Here is a 27821-nt window from a genome sequence, read left to right as displayed (position 1 = left end):
TTGGATTAAGAATATTAGAAGCAAATTCTGTTGACCTTGATGAATGCTAGAGAAGGTAGAGTCAAGTTGTAAATTGTGTAACCTTTATTAAACACAGTCTTATACATTTTGCGAACATGAAATCTTAACTGGTCCCGACAATTTTTGACTGATAAGTAGAAATTCTATATAAAAGTATACTTATCAAATTATACGAATCATAAATAATTATTCGATTAAATTATTTCACGTTTTTGGGGAAAGAATTATTTCGATCAGGGTTTTGTTTTCTTTCAGAATAGAGCGTGAGGGATAAGATAAAGGTAGGGGTTGTTTCGGGTTAAGCAGAGTAGAGGTTCCTTGGGGTTTCCGGAGACATTGGCTGGATAAAGCCATGGAGGCATTACGTTTGTCGACAATGTGACAATCGGACAATGAGTCTCAAACATGAACCACCAATAGGCGGTCCTAAATTGTGCCCATTGACAGCAACGAGCTCTTACACAGACTACAAGCTTTGTCCCTTCCCCATGACACCTTACCAATTTGCCATGTATTTCGATCAGCCAGTTTCGATCTCCAATTAACTTCCTAACTCCACTTCACCCTGACCCTTAATTTAGACATGTACAGGGTGTTCTCGGAGAAACGTACTATTTTGTAACTAAATACAAGAAATAGGCATAAGCAAAAATAATCCACTGGATAATGTTTCAAATTGACCAATGGAATCTTTGGTAATTAGCGCCATCCGCTCTTCACCGTCACGATGTATTCACATTTGCTGGAGTTGCAATCAGCAGAAATAATAATTGTGGAGATGTTGGGTATTTCTGGCTAAACTCGAATTACCATTAACTTAAGAGGAGGTTACCATCGAGAGGCTTGCAAAATTTATATAAAACGTTGGAAATTGTTTTTGTGTATAAAATAATTATTTTAAGAATAAGTTTCAGTATATTTTTTTTTCTATCACCGGAGAGTATATACCAATTTTATTGATATAAGAAAATCCTAAATATGGTGGCACCAGCTCTTGTTAAATAAAGTCATCGACTAATTTGAGCAGGACATACTACAGCTTTGCTAGCTCACATGAAAAAATATAGAAATTTATTATTAAATTTTACTATATCTGGGGAGTTTTATGGTATCTTGATTTGTGAAAAACTTCTAAATGTCAAACTGGCAACTGTATACGAAATAAAAAATCTAGTAAATAAAATATATATTTTTTTAAATTGAAATAACTGCCATTTTGACCTTTAGATGTGTTTGAAAATTTTAAAAATTATTAGCCCTCCCTAAATTTAGTTAAGTTTAATAATATTTCACCATTTTATTTCAAGTGAATTGACAAGTTGCAAAACGCTCCGCTCAGACCAGTATAGTACACGACTGTGTAACGTGAAATGCTGATATCATTTTGGATTCTCTAATAGAAATAAAAAATTGATATGTACTCTCAATTGATCGAATCATTAAATGTACTGAAATATATTTTCAAAAGTAATTATTTTTTATAAATAACAATTCCTAAAGGAAATGCAATTGTTCATGATTCTAGGTGGTAGCTTCACCTGGAATTGTAGGATCTAGAGGTAATAGCTAATCATATACATCGTTCACACAATAATAGGTTCTGCTGAATGCAGCTAGTCGCAATAATAACAACAAACATATAGTACATTACTATTATTATACATTCTGAAACCACTTGTCTAATCTCAATGCGGCAGTCGCTTTAAAAAAATTTAAAAACTGCTTATTGAAATTCAAATTATGACTAACAATTTTTTCTCATATTTAAAGTTACACAAATTTTCTGATCCGACCTAAAATGATCAATTGTCCCAACCACTTGAAATAACTGACCAGTTTGCGTACCCGCTTTGACTTCCTTTCAAATAATTTTCAAAAATCTAACGTAATTTGAGAAAGTGACAGCCAGCTTTCTCGATATTAAAAAACGACTATATCCATTAGACAAGTATATTATAATTGATTAAACTAAGCTAAAAATATAATATCAAGCGTACTATGGAAGTTGAATATTTTCAATGAGTATTATTGCATTTAAAATTGAAAGATGGAATTCATAGCCAAATACTTTTACAGCTCCTCTTCGTGTCCATGCTTATCGTAAGCATGAAGAATCGGATGAGAGAGCTTGGCTGTCTCAGCCTGATATCAGGATCGGCGTTCGCAGTTTGATTCTCGAATATATTTCGCCCAGGTACGAGTGGGTGTTGGGTCACCTCTGCGTAGGGAAGGTCGACGATCCGAGACTGAACGATTCTGAGACAAGAGGGTTCGATAAGTCTGCTCGTCATAAGCACAAGTCAGACTCTTCCTCAATTTGGTTCCACCTGTCTCAAAGTTAGATGGCTGACTTCCAATGAGTACGTTAAGATCGTTTTTAACGTGGAGAGCCCAATCCCACATCTCAACTAACGAGCAATTGCACAGGAATGGATTTCCTAACAAGTTCAAGGAGAGAAGTCTAATGTTTGATCTAAGAACCTTTGGATTAATGGTGCCTAAACTGTTGTTACTAGCATCCAAATGTTCCAACATCCTCAGCTTCTTCAGACAGGCTAAGTTCTCCTTCCCAGCTATATTGTTGTTCGATAAATTTAACTGAGTGATCTTTCTTGTGTTCTCAAATAGGTTCTCGTTCAGGTGCCTCAGGTTGCAATTACTCAAATCTAGAATCTCCAAATTGCTCAACTGGTTTGGCAGAAGAGGTCCTTCGTTTGGTACCACTAATGGATTTCCACTCAACTTCAACTCCACCACGTTAGTGATTTCTCGATTACCAAATACTCTAGGATCAACTGGGATTTTAAGATCACAATTGTTCAGCTCGAGACTCTCCATTCTGGTGAGATTGGCGAATAGTCCTTCCTCAAGGGTGTGTAGCTTGTTTCCTGATAGAATGAGTTTCTTCAGTGAGGTCATCTGAGCAAAAGTTTTATTACCAACGTATCCAAGGTCACAATAAGACATGTCTAAATATTCCAGAGACTTCAAAGGGTTCAGAATGCTAACAAATGCATCTGACAAAGGATTATGGGAGATATCCAGCTCTTCCAGGTGGTCAAGGACGTCGAAGGCATTTGGCAATTTTCTTAAACTACATCTACTTAAGGACAACTTATGCAACTTTGGCAAATGACGCAGTACAGCAGTGAGATCTGCCGCGAACATAGGATTGCCACTCAGGTTTAGAACACGAAGTTTGCTAGCATTCCTAAAGGCTTCCTCGGTCAGCCTATCCTGAAGGTTGCAATTTGACAAATCCAGGGATTGTAAGCTATGCAAATTATGGCCAAGGGTATTCCCCACATCTAAGTGCCAGAGTTCGTTGTCGGCGAGTACAAGTTTGCTTAGGTAGAGATTCCTGGCAAAAGCGTCTCCTGGTAGATTGGTTATCCCTGTTTTTCTAACGTCCAGATGTTCCAGTCTGGTCAGAGGAGCTAGGACATTGGTCCAGCTGAGAGTTTTCAGGTTGTTCTCAGCCATTTCCAGTTCGCGCAGGTTTTCCAAGTGGGCGAATGCTGCTGATGATACATAAGTCAAATTGCACCTGTTTAATTTCAGGTATTCCAGATTAGTCAAATGGTCGAATGGCCCAGGTTCTATCCTTTCCAACGGGTTATCAGATAAGTCTAGTTTGTTTAGGTTTGTTGTGTTGTGAAAGAACCGATTGTTTAAATTTCTGATGCCACAGGAGTTTAAGTCTAGATAAAGAAGAGTTCTACAGTTCAAGAAATGACCTCTGATCTCTGACAAAGGGTTGTTCTGTAGCTCCAGTGTAATCAATCCAGGACTGTCCCTGTTAAATCAATAAGAAACTTTTAGAATTTTCATTCATAATTATTTTGTATTTTAATAGGTTAGCTGTAATCATTTTATTTTAAAAACTTGTTGCATTTATCAGTACAATACTTTGTCTATGAAAAAAAGTACACTTATAAAGAAAGAATAATAGTTTTTTCGTTGTATAAACTTGTATATTTATTTAACAGTAAATTATAGAATTTTTATATGAAAAAACAATTAAACTAGTACTACGTGGACAGAAATTATAAAGTGAGTCATATTTTTGGTATAGTAAAATTTGTGGTCATACAAATCTGAAGAAGAAAGAATTTATTTTTTACTTCCTTTCTACAGGAAGTTGAACTCTCATCTTGTGCAAAGTTTTTGGGCTGATCAATTGAGGTATACGTAGGATTCGCGCGCGCAGGCCACAGATGTTAATTAAAGGGATTAATTTGCCTTCTCTAATTAAATTCATAATACTTAAAACTGTATTAGGTAAAAACATTGCAATTTCAAAGCAAGTACCGTTACGTTCGCTGTTGATTTTTTAATTAACGAAACGACTTTATACAGGGTGTTCCGTAAAATATGGTCAAGTCGTAAGCCCTTAACAGATGATCAATTCTAAGAAAAAAACTCTTATACAGTTTTTTAAAATTGTTAATATTTTTTTAGATATATAACAACATGTTTAGATCAGAACTCTGCATAACCTGTTGTGTGCAGTTAAGTAAATATTAATAAAATAAAAAAATAAGAGTATGTTGAAGATATAATAATACAGCTAAAAAATTAATATAAAATTGGTTATCCTACTGTTAAAATTTATTAAGTTACATAAAAACCTGTTTAGTATAAATTTGTTGGTTGGATATTTTAAAAACGATTATTATGTAACTCGCTAAATATGAAATATATTAAAATATTATATCATTTTGCTTCTTAGAATTGGTCTTTCTTTCTCGGGCTTGCAACTTGACAATTTTTTATTGGATATTGTATACGAATCAATATCAACTTTGGCTACTTGCGAGTTTCAAATATCAAATCGTATTCTAGGCTCATGAACTCTTTAGTGTCACTATCGCTGCGATACACCTGTATGCCGCCCAACACGACGAATATTTGTGAGGTTAACAAGAAACTACCGAGTTTTGACCATTAATAGTTATTGTGTACTGACAAGTAAATATTTCTAAACTCTTAAGGGGATGTAACAAGCGGTAAAACTGCATTTCCAAAAAATCTACATTTTAGGAATATTTGCTTCTTTCTAATCTTAAATTACTTAGTAATCTTGCCAAATAGTATTTAAGCTTCCCTTCTTTTATATTATTAATAGAGAATAAAATATAATAATTATTAATATTCATTTTTTTTAATATCGAATAACCAAGGCTTTACTTAATTTAAGCAGATTAAAAGAAGCTAGTTTAGTTCCTATAAAAAAATTCATATTCCTAAATTTTTAGAAGATTTTTTTTCAAATACGGACTTGCCACTAAATGCATCCCCTTAATTATTATCATACAGTACAGAAAGCTTTTGGAAATAATCCAATAAACATTATTGTATGTATTGTAAACAAGCAATTTTTCAGTTTGTCATAGAATTACTGTGCTTTTCAGTAGTTTTCTCTGTAAATGCAATAAGCTTCGAATGGATTATATATATACAGGGTTTTCTTGATTGTATATAAATACTCCGATTGGTATCTCTAAATAAGTTGAAGATAAGCGAAATTTTGATGAAACTTATTTTTATGATTTTCGAAAAAAAGAAAATGCATTTTAAAATAAAATTTAATTGTTTCTTAACTATGAAGGTTACCTTATCTTTTAAATAAAATCTAATATTTTGTATTTCATATTCTTGCAGCTGATCTCAAGAGTTTCTTAAAAATACTATAGTAATTAATTGTTTCAGCCTGTCTATCGATAGATATTGTAATAAAAGATAGCATAAAGTTGTAATGATTCAAGTAATATGCGTGTTTTATATATGCAACATTTTATACCACACCTACTTCCAATTCTAATTTGAAAAAACTAGTAAACAATTGGATGAATTAATAGAATAATTAATATTTTGGAAAGCTCCTGATTTTAGCTGCAGGTATATAGAGCAAAAAATAATGCATTCCTTTTAAAAACGCGAAATTATATTTTATTTTAACTTATAGAAATATGTCTCATGAAAAAATTACACCGCATTATATTAAGCAAAATGGTACTGTCCTCATTTTTATTAATCAACTATTGGAAGTATAAAGTTACACCAAAAAAAGTAATTTTAAGTTATTTCTTCAGCGTTCATTTGTTGCTCCCTTTTCAGCCTGTTAAAAATACCTTTTTTTAACAAGTATTCGTTACTGTAAAAATATGTGAGATTTGAACTTTACAAAATTTCACACATGATAATGAAATAGAGTCAATAAAAACGTTCTTCTTTTCTAATTATTGCATTTAATTTTTAGGGGGAAAAATATTAATAATTTTAAATCTATATAGTTTAAAGCGTAGAAAAGATGCATTTTTGAAAAAGTTTTTAATCTTTTTCATTAATAGTATTTAGGAGATTCCATCATGTTTGTTTTTATTTATTTGCCAAAGACCTTCAATATTGCGATTTGGTATTATTTTTAGGATGTTTTTTGCAATATCTCAATAGCGTAGAGATATAAAGCTCCTAAAAACAATGAAATAAATGGAAGGAATAATTAAAAATAATGTAAATTTTCGTAAGAATTTTTATACTTTTAATTAAAGATAATAAAAAAAACTTAATTTATTATCGAGTATATTATTATCTCCTAATAATTATTTACTTAAGAAGAGCATATTCGCAGCGTGGTTACGTGTGGTATCATTCATAAGGTCGTTACCCAAGGTCACCATAATCATCATGATCATTCATTGTTTTTGTATCCTTGAGAAACTATTGGGTTCAACAGACTGTTAAAAATAAAGGTACATGAATACAAAATTACGCCCCCCCCCCCTTTCCCCCGAGAGAAGGATTTTCGTAGTATTATTGGAGGGATTATGACATAATGTCATCATAACCGCCAAGGTTACTCGAGGTCATCCATCGGCAAAACTTTTTTGTGTGAACTTTCTTCCCCTCAACTTCTATCAGTTCGGTGCAGTAATTAGTCCTTAGAGGCCTATAAAATCATGTTAAGCATGGACTTGTTGATCTATTGTTTCTCAAAAAGATACGAGCGACAGGTGATGTTGATGGTTATAGTAAATTTGGATCATGATATCTTGAATTACATCATACACATCTTCTTTCGAATATGCTTCGCTTAGGTATATTTAATTATAAAAAATATAATATACTTGATATTAGCTTCAAGTTGTATTATAATTTTGAAATAATATTATGCAAATTTGGGAAAAAATTGACAATATTTGTAACCATTTCTTCCATTTACTTCATTTTCTTGGATTTATATATCTTTGCATTGTCGAAATATTAGACAAAATCTCCTTGATATAGTACAAAATTGCAATTTTAAAGGTATGTATTAAAGAAATAAAAAAATTATGATGGATTCTTATATAGCATAAAAGAAACGAGGTTAAAAAATTATTAAAAAATGCATGTTTTACACATATGCTTTAAGTAATATAGATTTAAAATTAGAATTTTTGTTTCATCTTAAAAGTGAAATAGAAAAATTATAAAAGAAAAATGCGTTTTTTTCAACTATTTTTCATTATTGTGTGATTTCTTTCAAAATTTTAACTATAAAGATAGTTTTCATGGTAAATACTTCTTAAAAAGAAGAATGTTTAAATCCTTAAATAGAGAGTGACAAATAAAAAATGTATAAATGGTATAAAATTTATTTTTTTTTAATAGAACGTTGAGCATTCAATAGTTCGTCAGTAAAATTAAGAGCAGTACCATACAGCCAAATAAAACAGAGTACATAATTTCTACTAGCTATAGCTAATTTTGAGATATTTATCTGGTAATTTGTAGGCAGACACCTTGTTTGTAGGTTAAGGAGTTTGTACAATGTCCCAGAGCATAGAGTAGGTTTATCAACGTAACTATTAGATATATTACTTTTTTGCACAAAAACTTTCCTGTTGCAAATAGATAGGAGTTCGAATAAACTTTTTTATAAATAATTGATATCTTTCATAGTACATTAACTATCATTCTAATTAAGTCGAAGGAAATGTGAGTATGCAATTAAATTAAAAATGTGCCTGACAAAATTTTATTTGCTTTTACGATAAGTTAGTTAAATTTTACTTCACTATATTCACACCTCGCTGATAGAAATTATAAGTTCTCTGACAGATAAGAAACTGTGACAATTTAGTTTTCTAAAAGATTACTAAGAAACGATAACAATTACAAATATAGAAGTGATTAAAGCATCTTTATTTGAATGTAGTTATGGACAAAGGAACAAACATAGAATTTTTCAAAAATAAACAGTACAGCATCAAATGTTGTAAAATAGAGGAAAGAATATAATTTGTCCATGATAAACTATCAAAAACCCATTTTACTACATTCAATATTTTTTTTAGATAACAATGTATATTGTAAGTCACAAAAATGTCAAAACTTTCATTGTCAGTGGATTTCTTTTTGTAGAATTAAATTTCTTTTTGTTAGGTGATTAACATTATAGATTACTATAAAAGCATTACCTAAAAACCTCAGGATCGATACGAGTGATCTCATTGGACGAAAAGTCTGCATCAAGAAGGTAAGTGAGACCAGCAAAGGCATCGTAGTTGAGTTCTTTTAATTTGTTGTGGGCCATTTGGAGACGCCTCAGTTTAATATTGGTAGGAAATGGACCGACTCGTTCTATGTTATTGCCATTCATATCCAAAATATACACATTTGGACTGAGTTCGTCATATGGTATACTCGTCAGATTGCTCTCCGAACAGTCTGTTACCCAGTTGATGCGAAAATAGTGACAATGGCAGTCCACTGGGCATTCCTGAGGTTCCATAACATCGCTGCTCAAACCGATGGTACTTGTTCCGAGAAAGACCACTAATAACCACAGCAGATGCATCGTGAACCTGCCCATTAAATATAAAAATTTTCATAAGATTTCTAAAGTATATTTCATTCTTTAATTAATCTAATTATGTTATTTTATAATGTAGTTTTATATCTTAATACTCCAGGATTTTTTTTTGAAGTAAGTTTTAAAATCATTTGAAAAATAATTTAGAAAAGGTGTATCTGGAAGATTATAAGTTAGACGTTGTGTTTGCATGTGACTATTGAAAGCATGTATACTAAGACAATGACAGTAAAGTGAGAATATGTAACTCTACGTATATGGAACAAGATTGTTAAAAATGACAAAATTTATCAATAGATGGTACTTATAGTTATATTTTTTCATGCAATTTTACTTCAATAAAAGTTTTAGAGTTTTTAGTAAGATACAGCTTTCTTTTATTATTAGTTAATTTTAAGATATAAATGATTATACTAAAAGGAATAGAGTTCTTCTCCTACAACAAATTTATGTCTGAATGAAAGAAAATTTATGGAGCTGCGAAAATCTGTATATTGGAATAATACAACATTTTTCGTTTCTTAATTACCATAGGGATATATAAAAATTGGCTAGCTGTGTGCACTCTCTCTCTCTCTCTCTCTCTCTCTCTCTGATTACGAGGTAATAAAATAAATTTATGAGAAATAAAAAATGCAAAAAAGAAGATGGAGATAATGATTTTTATATTCATGTGTTTATCTCTGGAATAAATTGAGTTTGATTTCTTTCATGAATACTTGTTGAAGGAAAAATCAAAAAAATCTGATGTCCAACACATAATCAGTAATCGAGAGAAAAGTTCTGTATATCTGTCCATGTAAAACATTATATGAGAAATTTCGAAATTCTTTTTTATTCTGACAGGAAATAGTTTGTTATATAAATATTCAGGAGAAACTGACCAAAAAGATATACAAAATCAGATGATTGATTTATGATGAGTGATCCTACAAATTTTTGAGTAAGAAGTTTTAGTTAGTTTTGATTATCAGAAAAATTTGTTTTCCAAGGAGCTCTAATACAATCGTTTAAAAATAAACAAATTTAAACGTAAGCCAGTTTTCAATCGATATGAACGTTTTTCAAAGTGAAGAATACTCCATTGGGATATAACTTGCTAAACATTAATAATATGAAAAATAGTTGTAATAATTCTTTATAAATAACAATAGTAATAGAAAAATTTACTACTTTATTTTCATAATGTCAATATTTTTTAAATTGTATAAAAATTGGTTAGATCGATAGCCTAAACAAATAATTCTATAACTCGTTAAATATGAATATATTAATTATAGGTAGAATTACTTTTTATGCATACAGCAATAGGCAATAAAAATTCTTAATGAATAGTTTTTTCTTATCATCCATATTTACCCAGTTATGTAACAATATATGTAGCCTAAACATATTTTTGCGTGCTTCAATTAATACTAATAATGCAAAAATAACTCATCAGTTTTTAATTGCGCATTACCATATCGTTAAAAGTTATTTTACATGATTGTTAATATTGTTCATATGTAACGAGTTATGCAATAATTTTATAGGCAATTGACCTAACGCATTTACACCTTAAATGAATTTTTATGTAACTTGAAAAATATTGGCAATAAGAAAATAAGTCATTAAATTCAATTTTTTCATCGTTATCATTTGTAGAAAAAACTGTTATACAGGGTGTTCAAAATATCTGAAATAGTCAAACATTTGAAAGCTTAAGCAATACAAAAAAAGTTGTAATGTGCTTTGTAAATATACTTGTAAAAATCTGTGGATGACTATATTATTTTGATCTTAAGAAACATACAGAAGAACAATTGAAAGTCATATTGAGTTTTTTAAATTGAAATGTTTATTTTTGATTACATATTCTTGTAGCTTATTTCAAGAGCTTTCAAAAACACCATACTGATTTTCAATTTCATCTATACAATTGTGAGAAATTTCCATTCGAAATGATGGAATATTTATAAAATTTAGAGTATTCCTAAAATTTAATAGACCTATTATAACGAAAGTGGTGACCATTAGAGCGTTTTTGATCAGCAGAACGCAGAAAGCATTTGCTGATATTATTGAAAAATTCATCAACTCTTTTTTAACATAAATTTTGTGCGGTTTACTTTTTTCGTATTTGCACATTTTCGAGATAAAATAATTATTATTGTTATGCAGTGCTTTATAGTTTTTATTTTATTTTGTTGATATCCAAATTCTCTTATCAATAAAAGAAAGGCATATCCACTCGTTATCAAAAAGTTGAGTCCAAATTGAGTCATATTTTCTAAATTAATAAATGTTTTACGAAAATTCGCAATAAAAACAATAAGGGATTGCACATGGATTGCAATTTCATTATCATGAAAACTTGTAAATACGAAAAAAATAAAAATTTCATAAAGATCATGTTAAATAGTCATCGGTGACATTTTTGATAACTAAAAAAAAATGTTGTCTGTGTTTTGCTAGTCAAATGTTCTAACGACCACCATTTTTGTTAAAACAACATTAAAAATCAGGAATGATATAAGTTCGATATTCCACTATTTCAAAATTAAATATCTCATGAAAACATGGATGAAATTGAAAATCAATATAATGTTTTGGAAAGCCATTGGGCTATGCTAAAAGAATATGTAATAAAAAATAGGTAGTTCCATCTAAAAAACTCAAAATCACCGTCATACGTCCTTTGGTATACCTCACAAGGTTAAAATAATATAGTCATCTAAAAGATTTCTAAAATGCTAATATTTTGAGATGTTTAATGTTTCGGCATTTTTTTAACACCCTGATATCTATTATTTATATTGTTTATATCTATCAAGGTGCATAACAATTTACAAAGACTCTTGGCCTAAATATATTATTATGTAACTCTGAAAACAGTGACGTGTCAAAAATTTGTATAAGAGTTCCATTTTAGAATTGACTCTTCTGTACATTGATTGTTTCATACTTCGCATCCTTAAATCGTACACCCCATATAAAAGCTTTCTAGGCCTTAAAATACCGATACTTGTAGCCCCCTACTAATTTTAATAAAATTATAAAAAACCAAGCATTATCCAAATGAAAGTTTAGGTTCAGGTAATTATTTACATATTTGCAGTATAAAAATGTACACAGAAAGAACAATAAATTGTATTCTCCTAAATATGATCAATTAAACATGCTGTTATGCATGGCTGAATTGCCTACAGATGCCCTATTAATCACTGATATTTCTACTGACCTTGTGGTTTAAGTTGGGGTAATTTATATGCATGTTAAAAATTATTTCTTCTAACGATGCTTTCATGCACGTAACAGTAAATGTAATTTGTAAATTAGAGGAAGATGTGTGCAGCAACTAGTATAAGTGTTTCAAGGACAATATACCAATCATTGGTTAAGATTTGTAACAATTTTATTGTTAATGGACTGTACTCGAGATACAGCGGTGACATAGGTCGTTGAGCCTTATTTGCTTAAACGAGAGCTTCTAGACACAATTGTAAGTCAGTTAAATTCACCACTACCAGTTAAAGTATTATTTATGTCCTTTTCTCTACTCTATTATCTATTTCCTCGTATCTTATTTAGACCTAGTAAATTATGTATGTATAATAAATTATTTATAGAAACAACAATGGTAAACAAATCTTTTACCTGATTCATACATCCATGAATCAGACAACACAGGTTCTGTATCTACTGTGTACCATCCTCAATTGGACACGTGTAGACGTGATTTTCTTGAAACGTGATAACCAATTACGCGATGAACGTGCTTTGATCGTTGAAAAGCAAGAAGGAATTAGTAATTTATTATCCTCGTTGTGTTTTTAACTACGCCACGATCGTCCGAGCCTTTTTATTGCTGTCTACTGACCAAGGATGAAAGAACTTATTTTTAATACCAGGAAAAAATGAGTTTTTCTTAACAAAACGTTGCTCATTTTCTTCCTAGAAAAATCTAATCGTTTTTGGCATATATTTGTGGGTATTAAGATAATACATACACCAAAAGCAATATTTAATAATTAAACAAAAATTGCTATTTTCTGTTTCGAAGAAATTTGATTGTTTAGGAATAAATTTCAGAGGTCATTGAATCACACCATAATAAAATTAAAAAATAGAAGAGGAAAAATATAACAAATATCATTCCAATTCTAAACTTAAAAAATAATTCATTTACGTTCTAAAAAATTAAAAAATATTCTTGGACCATTTCCCAATACAAAAACGTTATTTTTCTGACGTCTCAAATAAATATAACTCATAAGAGAAATTAGAAAACTCGTTGCATCTTAAGAGAAGAAATTGATTCAAATACTCTTTATATATTCTTAACACTAGATTTATTTACCGAACCAAATTAACTCATCCAAATATATTTCAAAATCAAAATTAATAAATAAAAAATATTTCCAAAAATTTTTTTTACAATAAATCTTTCATTTAAATCGAAGTAGAACTAATTTCTACATACAAACCCTCAATTTTCATGAATAATTCAAATAATCTCGCTTCGATATAAATAGGTATAATCAATATCCATAAATTTAGAGACTTGGCACAACTACAAAAATAAAACAATTATCTCAAAACTTCCATACAAAATACTTTTTCGTTACGAAAATAAGGAAAATGCAGTCTTTGAACTATCGAAACGAAATTAAACGTCGCGTAAAGGCAGAAAGGAAGATGAAGAAGAAACCACGAAGTTTAAAGATTCCTTTAGGCTTCTGCCATAATAAGGAACGTGAGCAGAGTCCGGTAACTCATTATAGCGCCTAGTCGCGACTGCTCCTTGCGATTTCACAGTCACGCCGGCGGCAGTGGCTTTTTATTATTCTCTTCCGGGCGACGTCGGTATATGCACGCGCGCTGCTACATACAAAGCTGTGGCTACGACGCCTCTGCTGGGGCGTGGAGGAGCTTCCGCCTCGAATATCATAGCGCGCACAGACGTTACGTCGGGGCTCGGAGATTCAGCTTTTCTGCCAGAACGGTCACAGCCTCCACTGGTGTCGTACATCCTGAAGACCGAACTTTCAGTTTCGCGGAGGCCAAGCTCCTCCCTCTTGGTTCGGCTCATAGTCCCAAACTTATACATTCCTCTTTTTGCACACATCTCGATATCGCTTTAACCTGGCGGCGCCAAAGATCCTCAGCTCCTTACTCTCCAGTCATAAAAAAGACCCCACCCACACAAAATCGAATCTACATGGATTTTTGTCGTTGTACGAAGAATGTTCTAGGCCGTATAGGTCAGGTTTTGAGTTTTTAAGGTTTTTTTTTTTTTTTTTGGTGCGATATCGAGGAATTATATTTTATGTAAGAAGAAAGAAATTTTTTGTGTTGGGGATACAATAGCGAGAGGCTATTTACGTCTGCGAGATCATATTTTCTAGCTATCTCATAACTGGAAAATTCGCAGCAGTGGCGTTTCCGCGAAGATTAATCTTTTCCTCTCCGCTATCACACTGGTGCAGTTATAAGTCACGTGGTGGGCCAGTATGCAGTATGACACGTGGCATTTACTACCGGTTATAAGATCTGCGAAATGAAAGCGCGAAAAAGAATATTGTTCTTTGGGTTTGGATTTTATACTGTTTTGGAAATGTGGGAAATTATTGGGTTTTATCGAGAATAAGTTTCTCGTTCATTACTGAATTCATGTATGATCGATTAGGTTTTTACGAAGGCTTAAGTAAGTTTTTAGTTTTTAATGATTAAGAAGAATTTGCGCACAAAGATTATTTTGCGCATGAATATTCGAATGTTAAGGGAAATTAGTGTTTATATAGGTAAATGTTAATTGAGAGAAATAAATTGTAAAGTTTTACACCCAGTATAATAATTTTTCAAATAGGTGATTACGTGTATTATATATACAATTTCAGTTTTTTAATCTATTTGTGAAAAGAAATCACTTATTCGCACAGCTGGACATGAAATTTATTATTCTAGAACAATACGATATATGTATACATTTCCTGTCAGAAACGAGCACAAGTTTAACCCGACTGTTTATTTTTATTCCTCAAAACGATACATTACATCAAGGTTGCCAGAATATCTCTTTTAAAGCAAATATTTGGTTTTGTCCACATTTTACCCCCTTTTTCTACTAAATTATTCAACCGTTAATTTTTCTAAACAAAGGAAACTTATAAAATTGTTTTTAACTAACGCTTATAGGGCACACTTTAATAATACACGAAGATCATACTGGGTTTTGGCAGCTAACGGTATTACAATTTCTACTTTAATCTAAGTATGGGATATCTATTACCAGACACACAATTTTAAGATTAACTTTTTTATGGCTACTTTAAGGGAAATGCAAATTTATATCCTAGTGGTGATATCTTTACGACATTATTAATTCAGTACGATTGGCTAGTATATGGGAGACCAGAGTTAAAAGTAACAAAGGCAGGTTGAAACTATGTTTATTTCTCAAGAAAAAAATAAAAATGCAAGATGTTATAAGGTCTTAACTTGCACATTGAAATATATCGAAAAGAAGCTAGTGCATTTCTTGGCATCAGTATTGCCTAAATGCATATATTTGCATAGTGATTTTTCTATTCAATGAGTAAAAGTATCATCATTTCGGTTTAAAATTATATTTACTAATTTTTGGCATATTTTATAACATAGTGTACTTTTTATTAAGCTAAAAATTTCTCTCATCCAAGTAGCTATTCTTTAAAAACGTAATAAATTGATATTATGAAGAAAAACATTAGTTTTTCTTAATAGTAACAAATATTAACTGTTGCGTGGGGCAAAAGTAATGCTTTAAAAAGGCAAGTTGGTACATTGTTACAACTTGTCCCAAAAATAAATATTTTTTATTATTTAAATAATTATAAGTAATTAAATGTCTTTTAAAATCAATATGAATGTGTACAATTGAAAATACACATGTGTGAGAATTAAATGAATATCTCTTTTTTCTGGAGCAATCTAAGGTCATGTTTTCAATTACACATCGAATGCATAGAATGTATAGTTTTGTAGGTAACGTTTAATACAAAATTTAAACGCTCTTCGCGCATACGCGTTATTCAAATGGACTCTAAGTTTTAAACTGATGCTCATATGTTTATGATAAATAAAGAAAAGCTGTGCAATATGCGTATATATTGAAAAGACTCACTCTTTATGTTACTCTTGATATAACGAGATGAAAAAATAAAATAATAAAGGATAAAAAATAAGTTTCTCACTTTATTATTTTACATGATTAAGTTTAAGATGAAATGAAAATTCCTGTTTCCTTTTCACAAGCATAAGGACTTATCAAAGAAAAACTAATCGTGACTTACAGTATACAGCAGCAGTAAAATATGGTTGCTAACGACAGTGTTTTCATGAGGAAAGCAGCTAAAAGATTTAAATGTTGCAATTATATTTGAAGACACTTTATTACTAAACTTCAAATTAGGGATACTATAGTAGTATATAAAAAATTACAGTGTGATCATGGATGACGAGAAAAAATATAGCCACCTATTTAATAATGTGTCAATATTTAAGATACTTTCTGATGAATTTAGAAAGTTAGCATACGATTGTGCACTTAACTGTAATATGAACAATATATCAGATTCATGACATAGATAAAAATGTTGGCCCAGAATGGTTTGCCTTATTTATTAAAAGTAGCATAAAATTATTAATACGCACACCTGAAACTACAAGTATGAGAAGAGCAGCTTCATTCAACAAGTATAATATGAACATATTCTTTTCCAAATTAAGGGTTATGATGCTAAAATACAATTTACCTCCATCACGAATTTGGAATATTAATGAAACTGGATTCACAACAGTCTAAAACCCTTAAAAAATTATTGAGTAAAATAAAGTTAAGCAAGAAGGTGGAATAACTTTGGCTGAAAGAGGCGAATTGGTTACAATGAAAATGATTACCAATAATGCAGGAAGCAGCATACACCCCCAATGTTCATATTTCCTCGAATAAGGTGTTGATTATTGTTTGCAAAGTGTAGACCACTCGAATCTATAGGAGCAGAGAACAGATCTGTATGGACGTCTGTTACATTTTAATGTTTATTTGGATCATTATATTATTCAATTTAAAAACTACTCCAGATAAACCAATATTAATATTGCTAGATAATCACTATTCCCACATTGATACCAAGGTCATCGATAAAGCTAGAGATAATAGCATTATTAGGCTCTCTTTTCCTGCCTCGTTGCTCGTATAGACTGCAGACTCTCAAATTGTTTTCGAAGGGGGGAAGGGGGGGGGGTAGAAGAGTCTTTTAAAAAATATTGTGCCAAAGTGCAGGATAAGTGTAAAACAACGAGAGTATATATTTTACCTGAGATTATTAAATATGTGTGGTCTTTGACATCAACGCCAACAAACACTTTAAGTGCATTTCAAAAGTGTGGTATTTCAGCATTGAGTGTGTCAATACATTTCAAGAAGTGGATTTTGTACCATCGTTTGTACAACGGACCGTGACATAGCACTTGGTTTGAACAATGAAAGAAAATGTTCAAAACCAAATAATCTTGGCCCTTTAACATTTTTAGATATTGTCACTGAATCTCCAATTCGTCAAGATATGCAAAAAGATTGCTTCAGATAAAAAATGTACCAGCATCAACTCTTAAGCAATAAATAAATACAAAAAACATACGAACATTGTTTTTAACAATAGAGATAAGATTACTCGTTATTTTTTAAAAGAGAAGAAAAATCTTTTTATTCAATATTCTTCTAGCTTATCTCAAGAGCTTTCTAAAATATTACGTAACTACGTCATTTAATTCTGATGTTCACACGAGATATTAGTTTTGAAATTAAGCATGTGTCGGTGCCAGGTTAATTCAGACCAAACAGATAAATTTAAGTACAAGAAATGATTTTAAGAATATAATTCATATATATATTCTGTTTGTTTAACTATTTACAAAGATAATATTATAGATGGAAAAATAGTTTTTAATATGTAACATTTTCTATTGATAAGACTATCGATAACATTCTATTATTAACAAGGTATCGCTTGGGCAATCCTGGGACTAATCAAAAAACTTCGAAATAGGGATTTTTAATACTGTTTTTATTTTTTAATTAATTGATCATTTATATCGATATTATAAAGATTTACTTTTGAAGTCATAATTTTATTGTAATAGACGCTTTTCTAAGCGGATTTTAGTTCCATCACAGTTTCTCAAAAAGGTCGATACTTGGCCCTCTGATAAAATAGACTAACAATCGGGAAAAACGGAAAAAATATAAAATTTAATTTATTATTATGAAAATATTTAGAAAGCTATGCTGAAACTAAAAGAGAAGAATAATTCAGTCTGGAGAGCTGTATTCCAGGAATCAAAACATAAAAATAACACTGCCTCTCGTCAAATAACGTTAAGATAACGAAACTATTAAATTTTACAAATTATGTCAGAGATTTCTAGGTTATAATAAAAAAAACAAATAAGCAGAGGAATAGTCCGTTTACCACCGAAGAGAAATGGACCTACTGAATTTCACGCTAATGCGACAAAGAGAGAAATAGTAAATGGAAATCTCCCAACCCACACAGTCAATTGTTCGCTGAAAAAACAAAGGCGAGAAAAGAGAACAAAGAAAAAATATGTGCTCCCTGCGGTTGCGTCATATCATATGTTAGTTTTATTGATAACACTATAATAATCAATAAATAAAATTGATAATATTGTGGTAAGTTTCATTTATTGCAGAAAAAAAAACAGATTGAATTATTATCTTTCCAATTGGAAGAGTAATTTGATTATTAGAAAAATTGAGTGTGCAACGTGCACAAAGATATATAGTGTGTAACGAAACGGTTATTGGGGGAGGAGATTTACTGCAGGTTTAAAATTCGTTCGAATCGATTTAGGGTTTGAACATTAATTAATGTTTTAAAATCACCTTTCTTTGACACTAGTCGAACGATACTGACATAAAAATTAAGAGTTGAGAAAGAGTGAAGGAATTAGTATTGACTAGCTTGCGTAACATCGGTTGGGTGATGAATTCGTTATTTAACTTGGTTATTAAGTTTATTTTCGACTTAACCCATTAACGTCCAAAATGTCAAAATTTCTTGCACGTTTTCAAAGTGATTTTTTCCTATGTAATTGGCGTTGAAAAAATTCTTGAACCACATATTCTGATGTAAAATTGCATGCTCTTTCAGAATCCGTTGCCAGAATCATGATAAAACTCACAGGAAAAGAGATATGCTCGATTGAAACATAAAAAACACCTAAATTTTCGAAAAAAAAAATTTTTAGGATTTTTTTTCGAAGTGTTACGGTGAAGATATCACCTTGCGACCGTGATCAAAGGTGATCATGGGAGTTGAAGTTTAACAGGGAATTTTTTTGTTGACCTTGAACCATCGCTTCTTTACAAAATGGCGGAAAAAACGAATTTTTTTTTTCAATCTTCATCAACTTTTTTCTCGAAATCTATGGTCTTTAGAAAAAAATTAATAAAAACAAAAATGCCTTAGAATCGCTCGAGGAACATTCTCCAATTTTTTCAGAATTTTTTGAGACAATTTTTGATTTTCCGGGAAACTTGTGAAATGGAATTTTCAAAAATTGTCTCAAAAAATTCTGAAAAAATTGGAGAATGTTCCTCGAGCGATTCTAAGGCATTTTTGTTTTAATGAATTTTTTTCTAAAGACCATAGATTTCGAGAAAAAAGTTGATGAAGATTGAAAAAAAAAATTCGTTTTTTCCGCCATTTTGTAAAGAAGCGATGGTTCAAGGTCAACAAAAAAATTCCCTGTTAAACTTCAACTCCCATGATCACCTTTGATCACGGTCGCAAGGTGATATCTTCACCGTAACACTTCGAAAAAAAATCCTAAAAATTTTTTTTTTCGAAAATTTAGGTGTTTTTTATGTTTCAATCGAGCATATCTCTTTTCCTGTGAGTTTTATCATGATTCTGGCAACGGATTCTGAAAGAGCATGCAATTTTACATCAGAATATGTGGTTCAAGAATTTTTTCAACGCCAATTACATAGGAAAAAATCACTTTGAAAACGTGCAAGAAATTTTGACATTTTGGACGTTAATGGGTTAAATAAAACAATTATTAATTAGTAAAAATATTAAATTATTATCCGTAACTAAATGCATTAAAAATTAAAATTTACATTATGAAATTAACTCTTCCTGATTGTGTCAATATGATTAAAAAAATAACAATTAAATAATACAATATTTTCAACTTATAAAAAAAAGGTATAAGTATAAAAAAAATATAGTACCACTAATCGTGATATTAACATAAATAAGAAAATGATAATGTTATTATTACAATGTTCGACAATTGTAGAGCAAGTGATGATGTTATTAAATAATGTGGAATTGACACATAAGAAAATGGTAATATTTCTCTGAAATCTGACAGTGTAATTTTCAACAATCTCAGTATAAGCAGTGGTAATGATACTGAGCAATATAAGGTTAAAGCAGATAGTCCCATGATAAAAGGTAAGGATAATGCTCCTAGTGGAGATATAAGCATGGCCCTGATGGAGCACTAACCAGTTTGCCATGATTTTTGCAGGGCACTTATAAGGAAAACTAGCCAGAGCCTTGTCGAGCTTGTAGCTGAGTAGAAATTTCTTAAGGCTATTCTTTGTCCCACACGTCAGACAAACCCTGAATTTAGTCAGATCCTAGTGAGGTAATCGGAAAGGGTCCTTTTAAGTTATGTCACGCCTCAATGACACTGAAGTTAGGCACGTGTTGGGGATATATAGGAGTCGAAAGAAATTGAATGAAAAAAATACATTGGTAATTATAAACTTGTCCAATCAATTTTGTTGTTAATGCAATTATTAATCATTATTTGACCAAATCTTCAATAAAGTCAAGAAATCTTGGCTGAAAACTGCTTGAATGAAGAAACCAAATAACTACTCTTACGTAGCAATTTCTCATTATCAGTGATTTTTTCTAATTTGTTTTCAACTACATAGTCTTGTAGCTGATGAATTTCTAAGGAGAATAATGCTGCCTTCATGAGGAAGCAAGACACCCTTAATGTTTTATATAAACAGAATAAAGTGTATTGTATGCATAAGCGATATTGTGCTTTTCGAGGAAATCTTTTTATTCTATTCTTTTGTATTTTAGATTATTAGAAGAAAATGTAAAAGGCATCCTCCTTTCTTTGGCGATGGTCGACCAAAGATATGTTGAACTCCTTGCTCGAAGAAATTGGGAGTATCTTCTAAAAATTGCCTCTACGTATGCCTATAGGAGTGTGGTGGAAGAAAACGCGCGCTTGCTTCTACCTTTGCCATTCCTTTAACATTTAAAATAATGAGTGAATATATGTTTTGGTGCAATGAAATTAACGATTAATCTGGGCATTTTTTCACATCTGTAATAAATAATGTTTAACTTTCGCCTGAAAACTTCCTATTGTACTTTCCCTACTTTTTTTTACGTTAGAACAATATAACAATGTACTTTGGTAATTGGGGGGATGTTTTTTATTTAATTTAATTCTTTTCCCGTATTTAACAGATTTGACCCTACAATTCTTTCCTCACCTTTGTCCGTTTGTCTCGTCTAAGAGGAACATCGTCATTTTCGATTATAAAATTAGCAATTCATTTTGTAAAGTTGTCTATATCTTCGTCGGTAAAATCTATGTTGCGACTGCAACAAATGATAAATATCCACCAAAACAGTCATGAACTCCACAGTTGACGCTAAATCTGCCGTTTTTCTTTACTTGCTTCGGTATATCTCTTGGGGCATAAAATCTTCACTCCTTTATGTCAAAGGAAATCCTTTTTCACGAAAAAAAATTTTCATACAAATAAGCACATGTTGTTTATTAGATTATGGATAGAGAAGCCTGCATTGAATCAAGGTGGACACGTTTTTTTTTCAGTAAAATCCACTATTAGTAATGCCCAATGTCTTTTGTTTTTGTTGAAACCAGGGGAAAGTCAAATCGGTTTGGTATGCAAGTTATTATTCCATATCCAGTTATTATATTCTTTGGAAATATGACCTAAAATAATTTTTGTAACAAGAAACGTATCAAAAACTATCGCAACTTCTTCGGACATATTAACCAAGTTTAAGCATAATATAGAGAATACATTTATCATAGAGTCGTTCACATAGCTATCCGGAGATAGAGATTGGAAAATTTTGCTGTTCATAATAATATTTGCGATATTCTCATTCGGATTAGGAAATCCTGGTGGATACGTTGTTAAAGAAGACAAAAATTTGATGCTTATATTATTCAAAGCTGAATTGAAATATTTTATTAGATTATTATTTGATAATTTTGATCTTCACTAACAACTTCACATTTGCTTATTTGTGAATCTCGTCGTTATGATGAATTCATTGATTTTGAAGTAAACATTTGTATTGTTCATTTGCTCTTTCGGTTTCCTGTTCGACGTTGGTACAGCCAAATCCATTTGACAGGTAGAAGCATGATTAATATTTTCATCATCGCAAGAATCATCCACATTCTCTGCAGCCAAACTATCATCAATATATTTATCATCTTTAATCTTGCTAGTAACATCAATTTTTTTGTAGCCCTTCTTTTAATTTTCTTAGTTCGGTTTAATTTGTCATTTGTTTTTTTTAATCTAGCAACCAGTATTTTACACATTAACTGAATGAATTGGGGTAAAAGAACACGCTTTTTCTTTTAAAAAATATGGTATTTAACAATTTTAAATCAGTTCTAGATGAATACGTTAGAATCCTTCCGAATATTACAGACTGCAAATAATAACAGACCAGATTGGGAAATACAGTAATATATGGTTTAATATATATTGCAGTAAATCAACATTAAAATACTGGTTCATCTCTTCATTTTTGATATTATCTTTATTCTGTTTTTCAAACTCTTCGAATTGTTTTTGAACAAATTTATAAAATGGCGTGTCTTCCAAAAGATTTGTATATATTAGATCTATTTATATCGAGACTTCTTAGGTATTAACGGAGTCATTAAAATTGCCATGCTTCTTTCCATGCTCTTCCATTTCAGGGAAATTCTTACGGTCTGACAGAATTTTAGACTTTCATTAAAACCTGCAGTTTTCGTGAAACAACCAAATATGTTAACAAAATGTTGGAAATATTCTTTGGCACTCTTCATTGTATACTGCAATGAATTAATGCTGATATCATTTTATCGGCTACAAGGCTGCGTGGTCGAAAAGAATATAGAAAAAATCATTGATATATTAAAATTTCTTTGTATGACTAGTTATTTTGTTTTCTCCTTTGAGCAGTTTTCAGTCAAGGTTTTTCGATTTTATTGAAGATTTCGTAAAATAATTGTTATGAATTATAAAAACAACATTTGTTTATAATTGCCAATGCATTTTTTTCATTCAATTTCTTTCGACTCTTATATATCTCCAACTTGTGGCTAACTTTAGTATCATAATCAATGCATATATGTGTCGTACCTAATCAAAACAATGTCTACTTAAGAGAAAATTAAAAAAATTTCTTTAAGATGCATATTCTTATAGCGAATTATCCGGAGAAAACGTCGGAGTAGTTTTTTTTTAAAGGTGCGCGGCCATTTAAGAACAAAATTTTAACTTCTAATTGCAATCGAAACTGCCTGCTGGAAAAGTGACTGCCAACTTCAACTTCATATAGTATAGTAACGTTTTTATGACAAATATAATTTCACCATCGAAAAATTGATAATTAAAACTTTAAACGGGTTTTCTCGAAACAGTATTTTTCAAATTTGCTGCCATTTTAAGTAAAACAGCAATTATTCAATTGATGTGAAATTTGAACTGAGTATTCTTGAGAATATATTTATACTCTACAATGACATAGAATAATTTTGATTGGGGAATAATTGTGACTTTGGCATAAAAAAAAACGACTTTAATTTAGGCAAGAGAAAGTTTTTTGTTAAAAACTGCCATTTTATCAGATTTTAATATTTATCAAAAATCCTGCGTCACTATATAGAGAATACCTTCTAGCTTCACGTAATTTTTATTGTTTTTTAAACCACTCTACTGACAAGAATAATGTCAGCATTTGACGAACATTTTTTTGTGTTCTCAAAGATAGCGGTTAAGTCGCTTGTATTACAATATTTTGATACAAAAAGGTTATATGATATAGTTCATTTATAGGTAAATACATCCCCATTGTTTCGAAATATTCAATAAAATATTTTTGTATAAAAGAATTCCAATAAATTACCTACATTTTGAGAGCTTACACTGGTATTGCTGCCTAAATAGAGTATATACTCTATACAGGTTTTTTTTCGTAAAACGGGTCAACTACACTTGTTAGTTCTGTTGTCAAAGTTAAACTGCATTACGTGTGGCTATTGTGCGCTAGTTAGATTATGTGTATACATAAATGGAATGCAGGAATTGTATATTGCTTTTCAGCATTGAAATTGTCACCAATTACTAGCACAAAAGCAATAAGCTCAATGACGTAACTGGTGTGCTGCTGTAATTCTAATTAATTAAAGTGTAACAATACGAGAAAAACAACACTAAACACAGAGTCAAATGTATGCGAGTAATGGCAAAAAATGCCTGTCTAATAATTTGAATGAATTGTTCACATTTAATTTAATTTGAAGCCAATGCAATCTCTAAATATATATATATATATATCTCGAGGATAAATTCGTTTAAGCCTACATTTCATTTGGGTAATTAAATGTCGCAACAACAAGAAGCGAGAAGCCCGATCAAAACTAACCTCCCAGACGTAGAATTTGGCACACTGCGAAAAAAACGACGGTATTCGTTACGCCCCAGCTGATCCAGGAAGACTGCCAATGAACACTGCTTAAAGATAAATTGAAGCCGACCGCCGAAGATCAGTAAATCAGTCAGATCTGACATCAGTTAAAATAAGTCACGGATGGGTCTGAGGTCAGGGTAAGAGTTGCCAACCGTGTGCTTGCATTTCTAAGTCGCACTAGTCTTTCCGCAGGTTTATCCCCTGCTTTATCATCTTTTCCATCTCCCATCCCTTTCCACTTCCCTCTTCTCTAGTAAACTTTCAAACACCAACAAGTGACCCCTTACACTCGAGTTGTTACACAGTTCGGGAACTAAAAAACCTGGTGGCAGAAAAACTAACCAACGGTGAATTAAAAGAGTCTAATAAAGCTACGAGTTGTGTTGTCGCATCTCTCTTATTAATATCTATATTATATCCCACGTTCGACAACAAACAATACCAGTTTAGCTACTGACAACACATTATAATCCTCCTCCAATAGGAACCTTCAATTCTAAGCGAAGTAACCTTCGTATTCATGGGTATTCAGACTTTTTTGGTTTTTCTCGAACTAACCTATGGCACTGGACAGGGCAACACGCACAACCCGTTACGTGCGAATGCCGTTACTCGAAGGTTAGGTTAGCTTCGGACTGCGCATGCGCCGGTCGACCGGCTTCAAATTCGCTCGCACTCCGCGAAAGCCACGTCTTTCTTTATATCGATTAAATCCAAGCCAAATAATTTACTCTTGCCAGTTATTTCGTTTTCTTACAGAAGGTTATACGAAACTCAAAGCATCGCTAATCTGACAGTTACACTTACGAACAAACATTTAGGTTATTTTTGGATCAACGCATAGCTTGAATACGACAGTGAGATATAATTGGCGTTGAGCATGTGGATGCGCGTGCGTGTTCTGTAAAATCTTGGTTAAAAACGTGAAATATACATCATACCTTATACGTGAATCCAAATACAGTTTTAATATTTTTTCTCGCACACCGAGATACTTTTAGATAAATGTTTTTTTATCACACTTTCTTACAGGCACATCTATGACTGGAAAAGGTAAACACAATAATTTGCGTGGCACTTAACTGTCACGCATGCGTCAGGTAAAGAGGCAAAATTACACGATGAAAAATTGCAAAAAAGAAACTGTTTTTGAGGTTACCTTCAGTTTACTATGTACACACGTACGCGTTTGGTTTCTTGTCGAGCTAGCAGGTCCGATCCTGTCAGATGCGAGCGAACGTCTGCAACTGGTTGCTAAGTTCCCAACATGTATATATATATATATGATATACATATGTTTATATAGTAGACTCACAGGTAACGCTAGGTAGTTGGATAGTGTGTTACGAGAGACGGAGAATAAAAGTCTATTCTTACTCAGCACGTGAATCCTCGAATAATCGAGAACAGATTAATTCTTGGAAATTAGTGAGCTTTTTTATCCATGCGCAATACTTAAGTAAATTCGTAATTTTCTACAAGTACTCAGTAATAATAATTAATTAGTTTAATTAGTGATGATGCTGTTTGATTGTTCGTTTGCTCAGTCAATACTCGCAGCTACATATTATAAAATTAATATACCTGGTAAATCTAGGCTTTTGATAGCTTCAGTTGATTTAAGGAGGTTCGATTGTTTCTATATTTTACAACAATTTTTACAACTCTACTGAAAAAATGTAGTATAAATGAATATGAATATTGAATTTAGCTTTTGGAAAAATTCGAAATAAATAATCTTCAAAAGGTAGAAGCAATTTACTGAACCATAGCATATCTGACGTATTAACATATCATGCAGTAGAACTTGAAGAATTGTCTATTCTAAAATCAATTTTCTGTATTTTTAGACTATGAATCATTAAAATTTTTTTCCTAGCAAGAATAATTTTTTCATGTGCTAAAATTTTTTAGCGAAGCTGGAAATTTATTTTCCACGTAAGAAACTTTCGACCATCCTTTAACCTTTATTTTATAAAAATCAAAACTTATCACCCACGACTTTAATCAATCAAATGTGATTTTGTCCGGCTGAAAAGTCGAGAGTTCCAGACGTCAACGAGTTTCAGGCAAAGAGCCAGAATTCCATTCAGAATCTTGACTGTGAGCAAATGTCCAGTTCAGATTTGCAAAATTCAAGCATCGATTTGCTTTGCAATTGACATCAACTGCCTGGATTTACTAGGCTGGATTAATTTGCCTCATTGCAACGAGTCTGTACATTGCATGGTTCGACTTTTGGAACAACATGAAGCGACCCGAAACATCAACCGTTTATCGAGCTCGGTAGACTCGGCAAAGTGAATTTAAATAAGTTTCGTTGCAGAATAGTCAGCTTTGCCAAACAGAGTGAATTTCAATTTAAGATTTCGAGCGATTACACAACTTTCAGAATATGCATGGAGAAATTTTGGATATGAAAGATTGCATTGGCGATAGTCCAAGTTTCCGTTAGTGTATCAGTCAAAACGCAGAGTCTGATCAATATATAGTTGATCTTCGTACATTTTATTAATGTATTCGGAAGAGGGCACTCAGCACGTTGATGACTTTATTGCATCTGTTTTCTTATCAGTTTTACTCCCGTCACATTGTTTATTCGTGTCGAGATGGATCACGGCCATATCACTTCTTGACGCAGCGCGTCGGTATTTTCAAGAGAGAAAGACGATTAATAAAGGGACGTAAAGCCTGAGTAATATAAAGAAATATCAATCTATTGTACGCACAATATAATATTGGTATATGAATAATAATAATAAGACTTTGTAATTGTTGAGTTTATACGAATATTGAATGGTTAAACAGCATATAATGTTACCAACTGAGAAGCCAGTAGCTTTCTAATCGAACTAGTAGATGGCGTTCCAGTGCCAGCTTCAGAGTGGTATTCCTGTAGTCAGATTTATAATTTATAAATGATTCCTTTGTAAACATCGATTGTCATTGGATCTGTTAGTTTTAGCAGAAAGTTGCTACACTTTTTACACTTTTTAGGGTGTCAACTTATACAATGGATAAAGACAGGAATACGGAAAGTGTAGAAAGTATTAAAATTGTAGCTAAATTAAACACAGCTATTGTTCTTTAATCGTAACAAAAAAAGATAATTTGTGTTTCAG

General features: G+C 31.4%; 1 protein-coding gene across 7 annotated transcripts; it reads right to left on the bottom strand.

Annotated features, from left to right (window-relative positions):
• Nucleotides 1-40: 40 nt before the first annotated feature.
• On the bottom strand, nucleotides 41-25954 carry LOC136779594 (insulin-like growth factor-binding protein complex acid labile subunit). 7 transcript variants are annotated; one of them, XM_066737251.1, is made up of 5 exons: nucleotides 25859-25954; nucleotides 25641-25743; nucleotides 24655-25021; nucleotides 8487-8873; nucleotides 41-3817 (listed from the first exon to the last, which is right to left on the bottom strand). In XM_066737251.1, the coding sequence occupies exons 3-5, from the start codon at nucleotides 24798-24800 to the stop codon at nucleotides 2170-2172; spliced, it is 2181 nt and encodes a 726-aa protein (XP_066593348.1). In that variant the 5' UTR covers nucleotides 24801-25021; nucleotides 25641-25743; nucleotides 25859-25954; the 3' UTR covers nucleotides 41-2169. The 7 variants fall into 7 exon arrangements, with proteins under 7 accessions (XP_066593348.1, XP_066593354.1, XP_066593350.1 ...); XM_066737255.1 differs by lacking the exon at nucleotides 24655-25021 and having other exon boundaries at nucleotides 42-3817; XM_066737257.1 differs by lacking the exons at nucleotides 24655-25021; nucleotides 25641-25743 and having other exon boundaries at nucleotides 25859-25933.
• Between the last annotated feature and the right edge of the window lie 1867 nt (nucleotides 25955-27821).

This window comes from Prorops nasuta, unplaced genomic scaffold, assembly GCF_024137725.1.
Source record: "Prorops nasuta isolate Cenicafe-Biocafe unplaced genomic scaffold, Cenicafe_Pnas_1.2 PNAS00017, whole genome shotgun sequence".
NCBI lineage: Eukaryota > Metazoa > Arthropoda > Insecta > Hymenoptera > Bethylidae > Prorops > Prorops nasuta.
Note: the sequence above shows the minus strand (reverse complement) of the source record. Positions and strands in the feature narration are given on the sequence as shown.